The 13,767-nt window shown below is 46.2% G+C and overlaps 1 protein-coding gene across 1 annotated transcript; it reads right to left on the minus strand.

Moving 5' to 3' along the window:
- Positions 1-4,015: 4,015 nt before the first annotated feature.
- On the minus strand, positions 4,016-11,881 carry Srp19 (signal recognition particle 19). Its single transcript, XM_077706730.1, has 5 exons — positions 11,738-11,881; positions 10,945-11,020; positions 9,468-9,539; positions 8,077-8,188; positions 4,016-4,368 (listed from the first exon to the last, which is right to left on the minus strand). The coding sequence occupies exons 1-5, from the start codon at positions 11,782-11,784 to the stop codon at positions 4,220-4,222; spliced, it is 456 nt and encodes a 151-aa protein (XP_077562856.1). The 5' UTR covers positions 11,785-11,881; the 3' UTR covers positions 4,016-4,219.
- Positions 11,882-13,767: the final 1,886 nt, after the last annotated feature.

Raw genomic sequence — 13,767 nt, forward strand, 5'->3', positions numbered from 1 at the left:
CTCACGGAGGCGGGCGGATATGTGACGTCAACAGCACATGACCGGATTATCCGGCCTGGCGGCGTATCCACACGTACGGAGCTACGCGGAGTGACTAGCAGACGACAGCGCCGAGGAACAGGTTCCATTCCCCGCCGTGGGCCACCGCCGTCGAGCAAAAACACGCGGAGGCATTTTCTTTCGCGGAGCCACCGCAGGCTTTCCCCACCGAGGGGCGGAGCCTAAAACCGGTCACGTGAGCGGGTCCCGCGGGCCAAAAAGAGAGGGCATCTCCGTCGTGTGAATCCCGCTTAAGGAGGGCTAGACACTTGCATATACCGGCCAAAGTCTAGACAGAACTACTCAAAAATGGTTTATTGATACACACAGATAGCATGTACTTACAGATGGCGTTTAGGCAAAACCATTGAAGTCTTCTTCCTCCGACTCGCTAACAAACAATTCAGCAACTTCAAGTGGGAGTTCCGCCTGCACATTGCTGTCGTCCTCCGACTCACTGATGTCTTCTTCGTCAACATCGTCACCACTCACGGAATGGATCATTCCGGCCTTTATGAACCCGGCTACAACTGTTTTTGCAGAAATGGAGTCCCACGAGTATGAGACCCATTTGGCCACCTCTCCAAACGTCGCGCGTCTCTTGCGTGCTGTCGTAAATCAGCGCAATAAAGGTGTCATGGCGGACGGAAGTGACGCGACCGGAAGCGGCCCGAAAATCAAAACTTATCAGCAAGCTGTCATTTTAAAAATTAGCAGCACGTTCACCTCCTTCAGAGTAACTCTCTGTAATAATTTATAAGCTGCATTTTATTTTTGCAACCCAGTTTGAAATTACTGTGAATTTATTCTGAACTGTAGTCACTGCATGGCAGAAAGTGGCGCGCAGTTGTCGCAGGCCATTATCATTGTTTTTGACTAGAAAAAGCTGCAAATTCTTTGGTTTAACGTCCCGAAGCAACATATGGGCTATGAGAAACACCGTAGCGGTGGGCTTCGGCTTCATTTAGACCATAGAGCTGTGTCTCTTAACGTGCACTGGCCACGCGCGGCCGCCGCGAACCGAATTTATTCCATACAAAAGTCGCACCGGTGGATAAGACGCACCACTGAAAATTTCAGAAAAAAACGCTACTTATACACCGGAAAGTACGGTATTTGTCATTCAGGCTCTTCACCTAACAAAACAAAAACCGATAGAAGTGTGCCAAGGTAAGTTTTAAATGTTTGGTTACAGGGGAAAAAATAGTTTGAAAGGCCAGCAAACATAGAGGGTGACTTGTGGAAGATTCGTTGTCCTGTGACACTGGGAAGCACATTGTGCAATAGTACACAGTCTGCCGACATTCACTCATGCCACTGACAATGCTTGGCTATGCTTAACACGCGAGAGTTTCCTTCATGCTCCTCATCAAGGTTAGCAAAGTGCGGTGCGAGGTTCACTTGTTTAAGATTCACCTGTACCTTGAACCCATCAGTGGGAACTTTCAGAAGTAAACTTGCTTGTTGCGGTTGCATTGTAAGATAACATCAGAGTCTACCGTATATCTGCCATGCCAGAGAGCCAGAGCTTTGTGTATATTCCCGGGAATTCTGTAGAAAGCGAGAAGGGGAAATTGTAAAGGTGTAACAAATACACACAGTACTTCTTCAGGAAAGACCATTTTGCTTAAGCAAAGTGCGATTGAGGTATGACTCGCCCATGCGCCCCCCTTTTTTGATGTACGGCTCAACTAATTCCCTCGAAGCCATGTTCGTGCTTCTTGTCAGTATCTTAATTTCTTTAAGCAGTGGTTCACAGCCATAGGCATGGCAATGGGTAATCGAATGTGTGCCCTGGCCATTTCTAATGGATAATTCATGTTCCCTGGCTCTATCAACACAACGGGCCATCTTGCCAACGCAAGACCTTCCGCAAAATAGCGGGATTTCGTAGACAAGGCCGACAACACAACTGACAATGATTTGAGTGTTTCTTTCTACAGCCTTCCTTTTAAGAAGGAAGGTTGTGATGGATTTAGTTCAAGCATATTGTAAAAAAAAGAGAAGTGCATGTGTAAAGGACACGTGAGTTGCACTATACGCTAGCAGAATGGGCTTTCTGTAAGAGCTGTAACCATCTTTTAACTTTGTTCGTACAAACACATTATCATGTATTTGTTACACCCTTACATATTTAACCTCAAGTTCCACAGAATTGCTGGAAATATAAGTGCACGTCAAATGCAATAAAATCAGTTTAAAGTTAGCGCATGTCGTCTACTTTGTGCTTGGCGTCTGTTTCTTTTTTGGGGGGGGGGGCACCATACTATGGAAACTACTGATTACCTATCCCCACAGAAGGTTATACTAAAGTACACCTTGTGTAATTGTTGTCGGGGAGATTGCACGAACCGCACATTTTACTGGGGACGCACTGCTGAACTTCACTAGTTAAAGGGACACTGAAAGCAACCAGCAAGTTGGTTTTAAATGAAAGTCAGACCTTCCGATAGTCATTTTAGCGTGGACTCGGTGCCAAAATATGCCTTAATTGCCGAGAAATCACTAATCAAACGCTGATTAAACATGCCGCAAACAGTGACTTCAGCCACTGTTTGCATCACGGAAGCAAGTGAGGCAGCGGTATAGAATTGAATACAACGCTACCATCTACTCAGCGGTTTGGTCAGTTACGGTCAAATCAATCTCGTTTTCCTGTACTCCCACGTCCTTTGTAGCTCCAGACCACTAAGCAAAATGTTGTTTTATGGAACCTGTGATCAGTCTTGATGCGTTACTGAAGAAAAATAGGCCCCGAAAATGCTGGCGTCAAACTAACTGCTGGTGCGTAGCTCGTACACTTCCTCGAAAAGCAGTACCACCGCACCAAGTACAGACGAATAGCGCCATACAGCGGCAGCCTGGATAGACATTATGCACGCCAGACTTTCAAATGCAGAGCATTTCAGTAACTCGCGATGTCACCCGCGTTGACGTCCGTAGTCATAGTCCGCACCCCTCCCCCTACACTATATAAAAAAAAATACTATCCGGCGCCTGGTTTCGATCCCTCGACCCTGCGGGCGGAACGCAATGTACATGGTGCTCTACCCACTGCGCCACAACGCCGACACAGAATGGGAGGCTACGAACGCGCCTTATATACTTGACTCATTCAAACTACGTCAAGAAGCTGCTGATACAACGCATTCACTACCACCAACTCCCCAAACACTAAACGTTAACGCAATACACCCACCCCCTACGCGACGCATTTACTCGAGTCCCCCTCGCGGGGAGATGGGCCCAATTTTTTTAACCATGTCTGGTGCAAGTTGCGCAGTATAACCGGTGGCAGAGGCACCTGTCTTCACGTTGGTGCTGTTTTTACCTTATTTTAAGAAAAGCTATGCACTCTGGGCAGCCGCATGTGGAAGATCGTCCTAGTCAGACCCACACCACAGCGTAATAGTGGTATATTAAACTTGTACTTTGACTCTTGTGTCCCTTTAAGAGGTACACAAAATATTTATATTTCTTCATACCCTAGTCTCCACAGGACAGAAAGTTCAGTAAAACACTGTATTCTCAAGGCAGGCAATGCAATAAAAACGTGCGATATATCTCATCAGCATGACTCTGGTTTGCAAACTTGGAGCATTAGTCGGGAAGGTGGCGCCACCTGGGGTCTCTGTCACCACAAAACCGAACTTCTCTTGAAGAGACTATCGGTAGCCTTTTTTATAAGGACAGCTCCCATTTCGTGTTGAGTTTCGTAAGAGGTAGCTAAACATAGGCGGCTGAGAAAGGCTAGCTTTAATTGCGAGTTACAAGTCTGGGCTCGAATGTAGTTTGGAAACCTTACACCCCTAATATGGTTGACCAATTGAAATAATTCAATAGCTAGCTTATACAAGTGTCATCAGAAACCCTTCATGTTTAATTTTGCTGGTCAATTGAAATAATGTAATTGCTACCTTAGAAAAGTGCCTTCAGATCACTAAAAGTTTTATGCTGATTCTTAACCAAGTACACATTCACTCGCCTCCATCTTTATTGCACCAAATTCAATTCGCCGAATCGTTCGCCACTCCTTATGTGCACAGTACAAAGGGTGGTGGTGGTGGTGGTAGTAGAAAGCAGGACATTTGTACAAGACATTTTGCAAGCACCCTGACACACATCAAAGTCTTGATGAGATGGAATGGAGCCCTCCAGCGCAGCACGTGAGCACGGCTGCTCAGCGCTTTCCCTTGCCCTTGCCACCCTTGCCGCCCTTCTTGGCAGCGTTGGCACCGCCCTGTGCGGCCTGCTCAGTGGCACCCTGCCGTTGCGTCCGGGACTTCAGCCTCGGGATCATCTCGCAGATGTGGTGCATAACAGCTTTACCTGCGAACGGACCAAGGATGCACAAATTCTTAGCTACAGCTTTACGGGCAGCGACAGCATCACTTCGGCTTCATTGTGGCAGCACCTTCACCTTTTGTAATGTCGCAACTTTTTTAACCATCATTTTTTAAACCACGGTGAGGTTTCTTGGTCAAGCCACACAATGTACTTTGACTGCACAGGTTGCGCCGCACACTTTAATCACTGGTAAATGCCTGAAGTGGCGTGTGGCTGTTTCCAGTTATTGTGAGTGTGAACTAGAAGCTAACTAACACTCCCTGCTCTTAGCACTATCGATTACTTTGTTACAATACAGAGCCATTCTTTTTAATAATATTGCACTGCCAAGGCAGTTTCATAAGTGGAGCATATCACTGGCACATTTAAAGTGCTCTGAGGAAGCACAAATGCAAGACTACGATTCAACGCAAGCAGAAAATGAAGATGGGCAAACACATCCAACACCTAGAGATAGCTAGCTGCCCCCTTGCGAACAGGCCGATAAAGCACTATGTCCAGTCATTTGTGGTTTTTTCTGCTCCTGTATTCTCACACCTTTGAATGTGAAATTATTGAAGGGACACTAAAGGCTGAATGAAGATCATACGTTTGGTAGCTCTCTCGGCTTTTGTTCAACGAGCAATGATGCTCATTTTAACCCGTTGCGGTGGCTGAGTGGCTAAGGCGTTGCGCTGCTGAGCACGAGGTCGCGGGTTCGATTCCCGGCCGCAGCGGCTTTTCTGGTAGAGGCGAAGAGCGAAAACGCCCGTGTGTACGAGATTTCGGCGCACCAGGTGGTCAAACTAATCCGGAGCACTCCACTACGGCGCGACTCATCGCCGGCGTTGCGTCGGCGCGTTAAAACCTACAATCAATCAATGATGCTCATTTGCTGAGAAATAAGCAAACAAAGCTGGCATTTCTCTCGCCCGCTTCCCTTTCGTTTTTTCGTGACGTAGCCATTGCATCACAAACTAGGAGCGAGGCACAGGGGTGGTCTAGGTGCTCTCACGCTGGCCAAGGTAGCTGATACGTCTGCAAGCCATGGCCGACGCCAACAAAGGCCGAGCGGGCTGGCTTGGAGTGTTGTTATTTCTCCCCGCCGTACGAGAAATGCTTTTCAATGCTCGAGCGGACAGTGTGCCTGCCTACACCGGACGCCCAGACCTCATCACGCCGACTGCGAGCGAACAAGCGGCAAGTGCCGTTTCAAATATCGTGCAAGCGCGACTGGCTGCCAGGCTAGGCGTTGCCCAAGCGGGAGCCTTCATCTCACCTCATCTGGCGATCACGTCCATCTCATATTCTCTTCACTCACGCGACACGCCAACCTGTCGTGAAATACACACTCGCTTTCCGCATCCATCTCGAGTAGCCGTAGTGGCCGAGGCTCGGCCAAAATATGACTACGGTAGAGCTATGCGCGCACAATTTACGGATTATTTGTCAACAGTGGCTCACAGCGAACGGAAAAGCACAACTTCGAATCGTTTGGATAACCCCCTGCAGTAAGTCCTTAACCTTTCACGGTCAACTACCTCCAGTGCATCCTGTTCCTTTTGCCGCTCCCTGCCGGGAAGAAGCTCGGGCGTTCACCGCGGTAGGTTATTGACTTCACTAATTGCGCAATAATGCTTTTCCAAAACGAAACTGAAGGCATGATGGCCGAATCTGAAGCGTGAGGGAAGCAGCCTGTCTCGCAATGTATAAATACCCGTGCTACACGAGCGTTTGGAAAGACATCTGAATTGAAGTGCCTTCGAAATTTGAAATGTCATTCGAACTGGAACGAGTTCCGCCAATCTACACAACAATTCTCAAAGGCAGCTGAAAGTTTCCGCATTCAACCGCCATGTTTTGGTGTCGCCGCAGCTGCCCAGTTTCGTTCTCATGACTTGACAAAGAAATTTTAATGCCAGGCCAAGAAACACCTTTGTGAGCAATAAAGTTGATCATAACCTACATACAGCATGCACAAAATAGGTGTTTTTTTTTTCTTTTCTTTTCTTGCACCGCTGGTGTTGAGTGGACGTAATCCTAGGACGAGTGATAGTAAACAAAAACAAAAGAAAAATGATTAACAGCGTGCGCCTTAAAAACGAACTTCTACTCGTAAATAATTATTTTTTGTAAATACGGTATGCAGAAATTGCGTGCAAGTGCAAACGTTTGTGTTTCAAAGGCCTTTGAGATTCTCAAAGGTCAGTTGTCATGCTCCTTTGACTTAAATGCCATTTCAACCAAATGCCCGTGCAAAATGTGTAACAGCTAAAAGGTGTCATTTGAGTCAAATGACATTCGATTCAAAGACCTTCATAACACTCCTGTCACACGGGTATAAGAGCTGTAGTCTGTTTTTTAAGTTAGATCAGCTCACAGAAATTTTGATTTACATTTACTTCACGTGTTCAACCACCTAGGATCTGTTTATTTGAGGAAAACGTTTAAAGATTCTTCTCCAATAAGCTCTTGCCATTTACGACGTTTGTGACATCACAAATCCTAGTACCCAAAAGCGTACAGGGCGTCGCCGCCTGTTTTTACGTTTCTGGCATTTTCTGCCTTATTAAGCTGCTAGTCGCAAGAATGGTGTATTTGGATTCTCAGCACCATTTCCACCCTTGTTTCCACCTTTTAATGTCCCTTTTAAAGGCCCATTGGGCAAAAGAGCCAGTGTTGCCACGTGGCATCTACAACAGCAAAATGGCTCCTAAACTTCCCATTGGCTGCCTGTGTATAGCACATACCGTACTTACCCGTACTTACCCGATTCTAACGCGCACTTTTTTTCCGGAAAAATAGGTCGAAAAATCGCATGCGCGTTAGAATCGCATACGAAACCGAAACTGCCGAAACAGCGGAAATTTCGTCCCACCCATCGCCACCGCCATCTCAAGATGGCGCCAAAGCTTTCAGCAACGGTTTTTTGGACGCAGGAAGCATAGGCACCTAGGCTTTTCTATCGGCGTTCACATAAATCGTCAAATCGTTCCACTTGCGCGCTTGATAACAGCAATGGCAGCAGCGGCTCTCACGCGTTCAAAACGGGTGGTCGGCTGAAGCGTGCGCCTCTGGAGAAGCTCGCGGTATGGGCGTGCGAGGCGTGGGCCACGATCCTATAGACCCTGGTTGAACGTTCGTTCAGAAGTGTGTCATCGCGAACGCGCTTGACGGCACCAAGGACGAGATGTGGTCAGCGGAAAGCGGCGAGGAGTGAGATGAGTGAGATTACTTCGAGAAATACATCCCCCGTTCCTCTCGCATTCGTTTTTCTTGCTCACAAAGTTCCGTGCGCGTTACAATCGGAGGTGCAAGTTTTTTCGTTTTTTTTTGGCAGGAAAGTCGGGTGTGCGTTAGAATCGGGGGCACGTTAGAATCGGGTAATTGCGGTACCTTCAAAGGTGTGTTGGCCAACGTTTGCCAAAGCATTAAGTGGCCCACTGAGCAAAACAGCTCTTAAAGCTCCCATTGGCTGCAGCATATAGCACATACCTAGCAGTGTGTGGCAAATGGAGACAAAGCCAGTATGTTGCAAAAGCAAAGTGGTTCCTAAAACTCCCACCGGCTACGATGCATTACACAGCGAACGCTCTAGCAATTCACCAGCCACTATTCATACCTTAACACCATTTTGAAAAGCTATGGCTTTGAGGTTTACGCCCTGGCCACTTTCATGTTTAAGAAATAACAGAAAAAAAGCACACTCACGCGTTGGGTACTCTGGGTTTGTGGGAGTGTCGTCATCGTTCTTCAGCTGGACTCGTATGCGGCCTCGGAACAACACGCTGTCCTTGTTTTGTTCCCGGGGGTACAGCTTGTTCTGGGTTGAATGCACAAAAAAAAAGCAGCCATGGGTTTGGGTACGAGAGCTGGACAAGGGGGTCTGTGAAAGCTTACTGTGCTTTCACAAGCATGGTACAGCTTTGGCATCCATTCGGTCGACCTATCGATCCAGCTTCCACATTTCAGCGAGTTTTAATGCTGACCTAGTGGCTTTTTACTGCAGTTCTCTATTACTCTGTCTTTTATGTAAACATTCTCGACATGCACCATGCCACATCAAGATGCAATTAAAGTGTTTTCGTGATCAGTCATGCTTAGAACCTGGTGCATCTACTGTTATTCAAGGGCACAGTGAAGATAATGTACACCCCTGGATCGCTCAAAGGATAGAGCTTTTCCCATCTCACTAAATTTTGTTAGTAAACACTGCTCCCATCACTGAAGGATTTCTGATAAAAGGCAGCAAATTTCAGAGTTCCCATTTGCTTCATCATGACTTGTGACATAAGAAGAGCATCCAGAAATGAACAACCAGCATGTGGGCTGGATGCTAAAAGGCAAGCAATGCAGTCCACCAGGACTAGAAAGCGTCACTGCCTTGATTAAACCTAAAAGAATCTAGTAGGGCATGCTGCCTGTATTGTGGTGCCGCCACAAGTTATTGCCCCAGACCATGAAGCAACCACTCTGGCAATGACTGGGCTAGAATTCAACGACGTCATCACCACCGAACACCCAGTGCTTCTGACAGGACAGGTGGCCAAGGTTGACGTGTGCTGTAGCAGTCCTGAGTACAATAAGCCCGTGAGAAATTAAGCTGGCAAGCTGCTAAAAATAAGGAGGACCTGTTACACGAACCACTCACAGGTCATGTTGCGTAATCTGCTGAGTGAACTCCAATCTAATTGCTGCAGGCTTCGTGCAAGTTTAAGTTCAGTGCTCATTTTAGCGCAAATGTGCTCTCTGCCCAACATCGGCAAAAAGCCATCTCATGTGCATAGGTCATAAACACTCTTTTCTATTACGAACCTTGCTCAGAAGGAGGCTAGCACCACCTTGCAGCCTATGCAGTTGTGTTGTTTGCGCTGTCCACTTTATCCTAACCTCACTTTTCGTGGCTCCAAGAGTCACCATGAGAAATATGGTGTTCTTGTAAACAGCTTCTCAGTGATATGCGAGTGTGTCATTGGCAATGCGACCAAATGCACAATGCTGCCACATTTAGCAGTGCATGAAGCAGTGGCATCGACAGTCGAAGCTGAAGGAACTGGCCGTGTTAGACCAGCAAGAGACTCGCCAGCGGGAAATTCTCATACCTCAACTCCCACTTTGAAGCCAGTTGCATCTAGGACATCCCGGATCTCCTGGTAGGTAGGGTTTTCCACGCACTGAAACAAAGCAAAAATATGTTGTACTGTCAGGCGCAAGTAACAAGCACAAACTTTTATAAACGAACGGCACCACGTATTTGTAGTCAGCGGTATATTTAATTCTGCAGCAGGTTTGGCATTTCGAGAAAGTATACTGGAGAAATCAATGTTTACGCTCAACCACAGAAAAAATGTTACTGGGACTTATTTGGATGAATAACTGGTGTGCATGTGCTTGCACATACAGTCAAACCTTGATATATCGAACACGGGTATATCGAATTATTGCCTACATCGAACACTTTCTATATCACGCAGAAAATCACATGCATTTTTAATTTTTTATTTCGAACTGAGACGGACATGAAATGGGTATATCGAACTTCGCCACCACAGACTGCCCAGACCGCTCGCACTCTGTTGACAGGCGACGAGCTATCCCGCAGTACACTCGAGGATAGCGGTGGCGCGATGGGCGTACCCGACTGCTGCGCATTGGTTGCACCAAAGCAGAATTGGACGGTGCAAAAGAAGAATGCGAGCTTGAAGAAACCTCGGGCCAGCTGGAGCGCTTTGTTGGTGCTGAGCCACGAAGCATGTGCACTGATTACTTCGTTGGCGGTAACGACAGCACCGGAACAACGGCGGAGTTGACGGATGTGGAGATCCTAGCGGAGGTTACTACTGAGCGCTCAAACAAAGACGCTGCTGAGGTTGTACCCGCAAGCACTGATAGTTCCCCGCTCCCGACTTTGACCGAGGCTTCAGCGGTTTTGGCCCTACTGCACCGCTACTGCAGCGCTATAGAAGGCACCAGCCTGTCGCTTGTGAAACGTTTGGACTGCGTTGAGAAAGTCATGCATAACACGCCAGGCTACCCTGCTGCAGTACTTTAAGCCAAAAGAACAAATACTTTTAAGCACCAAGTGAGTATTTACTCCACAATTCGTTCATTTATTGATTTGTACCAGCTTATGACGCGTTTTTTACGTGATTTTATATATCGAACTATTTTGCGGGCACCGCGCTGTTTGATATATCGAGGTTTCACTGTACTATGCTTAGGGTAGCTATAATGATGTATATGGACATACTCGTGATAGGCCAGAAAGCCACCCAGCCAGCCAGGCCTTTAATATGAGATCCGTTGGTAAAGAATTCGTTGCATTAAGAAAATATGAACACCGTCTGAGCAGCCTTGTCGTAACAAGTTCAGGAGTCGGGAAAAATGCACCTTTCTTTTTTCTGTTTCAACTTGTACATCCACCTGCCCCTCCCCCCACCCCTCTCCCCTTTTGGACATGAAATAAAAATTACGAACCATACATTATCACCCGACATTTTCGGTTTTCTATTTCCTGAAACACCAAGGTTATTTCTATTTGCGTTCACCACGACCTCGGTGTTGGCTAACATCACTCACTTTTGATTTTGGGAGCCTTCGACCTTCAGCGAGAGTCTTCTTGCTATTTATATAGGCCGGGTATATACAAATCCACCTGTTAAAAAAAAAAGAAAGAAAAGTAAACACACGTGTGCAAATTCACACACCGACAAAAAGCACACTGGACGCGAATGCATTTCAAGTCACCCGACTTCAGCAGGTTGAGCTTTCTGTAGCAGCTTCCGAAGTGATTACTGCAGCGGTGCATTTGTCCAGTGTGCAAATCATCGAGTCATTCGGTCTGTGATAAATTCTCAGTCGCGTCGAGCGAAACACAGAGCGCGTACCGGACAAACTTCTAGGCGAAAATTAGAATGCTTCCTCTAAAGGTTTTCTTGGGCTCCATTTTATGGTCCTCCCCACTTTATTAGAACTGTCTAAACGAAGACTAAACGTAGCTGGAAAATCGTGCTGCCAGGGACACGTCAAAATGCAAATTTGAAGCCATTTTGCAAGACGCAGATTCGAAGTAAACGATAGGGAATCCCACGACCCGTGTGCAAGGCAACAAACGCCGTAAAGACTCATTGACAGTTACAGATATACAGGCAATACAAATGCCTTCCTACGAGAAAGCGGCATTAAATATTTGTCGTCTACTTGAAATTAGACGAGTAGTATGTGCCGGTCACATGCGGCAGCATATGCGACGGCGAATTAAAAAAACCTAAACAGAGGTTAAGATAGATTTACTTGATTAGACAAGCAGAGAAGTTTTGCGGAAGTAAAGCAATATTTTAAAGCATAATGTGCAGTGCTTTAAAGCTGTTACCTTTCACGATCAGAGTGTTGTTTGGATGCTAAGTAGGCGGCTGCCATGTTGGCCCTGTAAAACTACTAGCGCCCCCTGGCCGTGACGGTTTTGTTTTGAAACGTTGCCAGCATTGCTACGGATTTCTGCCAGCAAGGCAGTTAAAAGTCGCTTCAACCTGTTGTTTTAGTGATTTGCTGAATTGGACCAGACTACGAAGCACGCCGTATGTAGCATAGCGCTAAGCAATAATCTATACCATGGAAAAAAGTTCTAAAGTTCCCTACAAACGTGCGTTTTTAGTTCGGCCTTCGGCCACTTTGGCCGCTTCGGCGACCGTCTCCGTGTTCGGCTGGTGTTCGTGGTTGATCGTAGCAGACGACACGGTTGCGCTGGTTTCTGTTGGTGCTCGGCAACGCTTCTGCTCGGTCACTGTGATTCCCTTTGCCTGCATATGTGTATGGCTTTTTAAAATTAACTTGCGTGTTAAATGCTAGTTGCTCCTGGAAAATTGGCATGCTCCTGTGAGGAACAATGCGCTGGTGAACGACGATAACAGCGCTCATACCGCAGACCACTACGCTAAATGGCGGGCTGTACAGCTGTCGCAATCGACCTCGAAACAAATCGAACCACTTTTTTTGCGACACTTGTATTTTGCGTTATGCAAACACCCATCCGTGAAAGTAGGCCCTTTAAACTTTTTTCGTCCCAGCCTTGACCATTTCATCGCAGGTGAAGACGCTCACTTTCTAGCAAAGATTTTAAATCGTAGGCGTACCTTATTGCACTTGGTCAGCTGCACGAAGCTAGTTAAAGGTGCCACGAAGACAAAGCGCAGCTTCGTTCTGTTTAAAATAACTAGTCCTTCGTAACTCACTCAGCTCCATCTCTGCCAAGAAAGAACATTTTTAGCCAAAAAAACGCAAGAAATATTTGAAAACTTCCAAATTTCGTGCTATAGTGACGTAATATATGAGCAGGAGTGACGTAATATGGCCAAGCACTAAAAGCATAGTTATCAGCATATGCTAACTGCACATTAGCACTAAAATGATACAATCAAACGGAACTAGAGGCACCATGCACTATAATCGCATTGTCCTGGCGGCGGTGGCTTTGGTCGGCACAGCCAATCGCACAAACGAGACTCCGTGACGTCATAAGGACTGCTTCACTTGTTTGCGTGCCTGGTTTTACTATCGGCGCGTTCATACGATCGTAACCTATATATGTTGTTGACCCCGACGTGCCGCTCTTCGCGCGTCAGGAACCGACATGCCCCTTTCCGTACGTCTATATTATGATATTATATAGACATGCTCTATTACCAAAGCGAAAGTTTTTTAAAAGGACCGATGGTTTCCTGTCAGAAAACTAATCAATTTCCCCGCAGACCGGTTAGTCGACCGAAAAGCTCTGTAAGATCTTTAAACACGGCGCATGCGGAAAACCGGGATTTTACTGTGTCGAAACGGCTACTTGAAAATTGCGAAAAAGGAACGGCTGCAGATAAGACAATACACGCATCGATCATGACGAAGGAGTACTATAGTATACCTGTCTCTCATAAACCAGGCATCGGTGTACATTTAGATTGTTCGTAGATGCGTTTACTTAGTGCAAAAAAACCGTCGCATGGGTTCGGTCTTCATTTGGGATTTGGGTCTTTGAAGGTCTGACGATTGATTGGACGAACTTTAAGCGAAGGTTGGACGCATTTTTTAGCGAAGGTTTTCATGCACTTTCAACGCACTTTTGATGATAGAAAGCTTCTGCGCTTGAGAACCTTGTTGTATATGTGACCGAGAATTTTGTGCGCATCATCCGACATCTTTTCATTCTTATAATTTTTTTTCTGCGTTTATTCTATCATCAAGTCAACGCTGCGGCGTTTTTTCTATTAAATTTGCTATCTCTCTCTCTCTCTATATATATATATATATATATATATATATATATATATATATATGAACTAAGGGATGGTAACTTTTTATATTATAGTATTATATAGACTTTCATATTGTATAGACGGGCCGCTGATTTTTTGA

The sequence above is a fragment of the Haemaphysalis longicornis genome, unplaced genomic scaffold, assembly GCF_048455015.1.
Source record: "Haemaphysalis longicornis isolate Haplotype H1 unplaced genomic scaffold, Haemaphysalis longicornis Haplotype H1 scaffold_4, whole genome shotgun sequence".
In the NCBI taxonomy this organism is placed as follows: Eukaryota; Metazoa; Arthropoda; class Arachnida; order Ixodida; family Ixodidae; genus Haemaphysalis; species Haemaphysalis longicornis.

What these genes read in the sequence shown, in the direction of transcription:
- Srp19 (XM_077706730.1), bottom strand. Translation starts at nt 11,784, where the DNA reads ATGGCAGCCGCCTACTTAGCATCCAAACAACACTCTGATCGTGAAAG. An exon ending in CAACACTCTGATCGTGAAAG is followed by an intron (nt 11,021 to 11,737) that starts GTAACAGCTTTA and finishes TTTTTTTAACAG; the next exon opens with GTGGATTTGTATATACCCGG. An exon ending in AAACCCAGAGTACCCAACGC is followed by an intron (nt 4,369 to 8,076) that starts GTGAGTGTGCTT and finishes GTCCGTTCGCAG; the next exon opens with GTAAAGCTGTTATGCACCAC.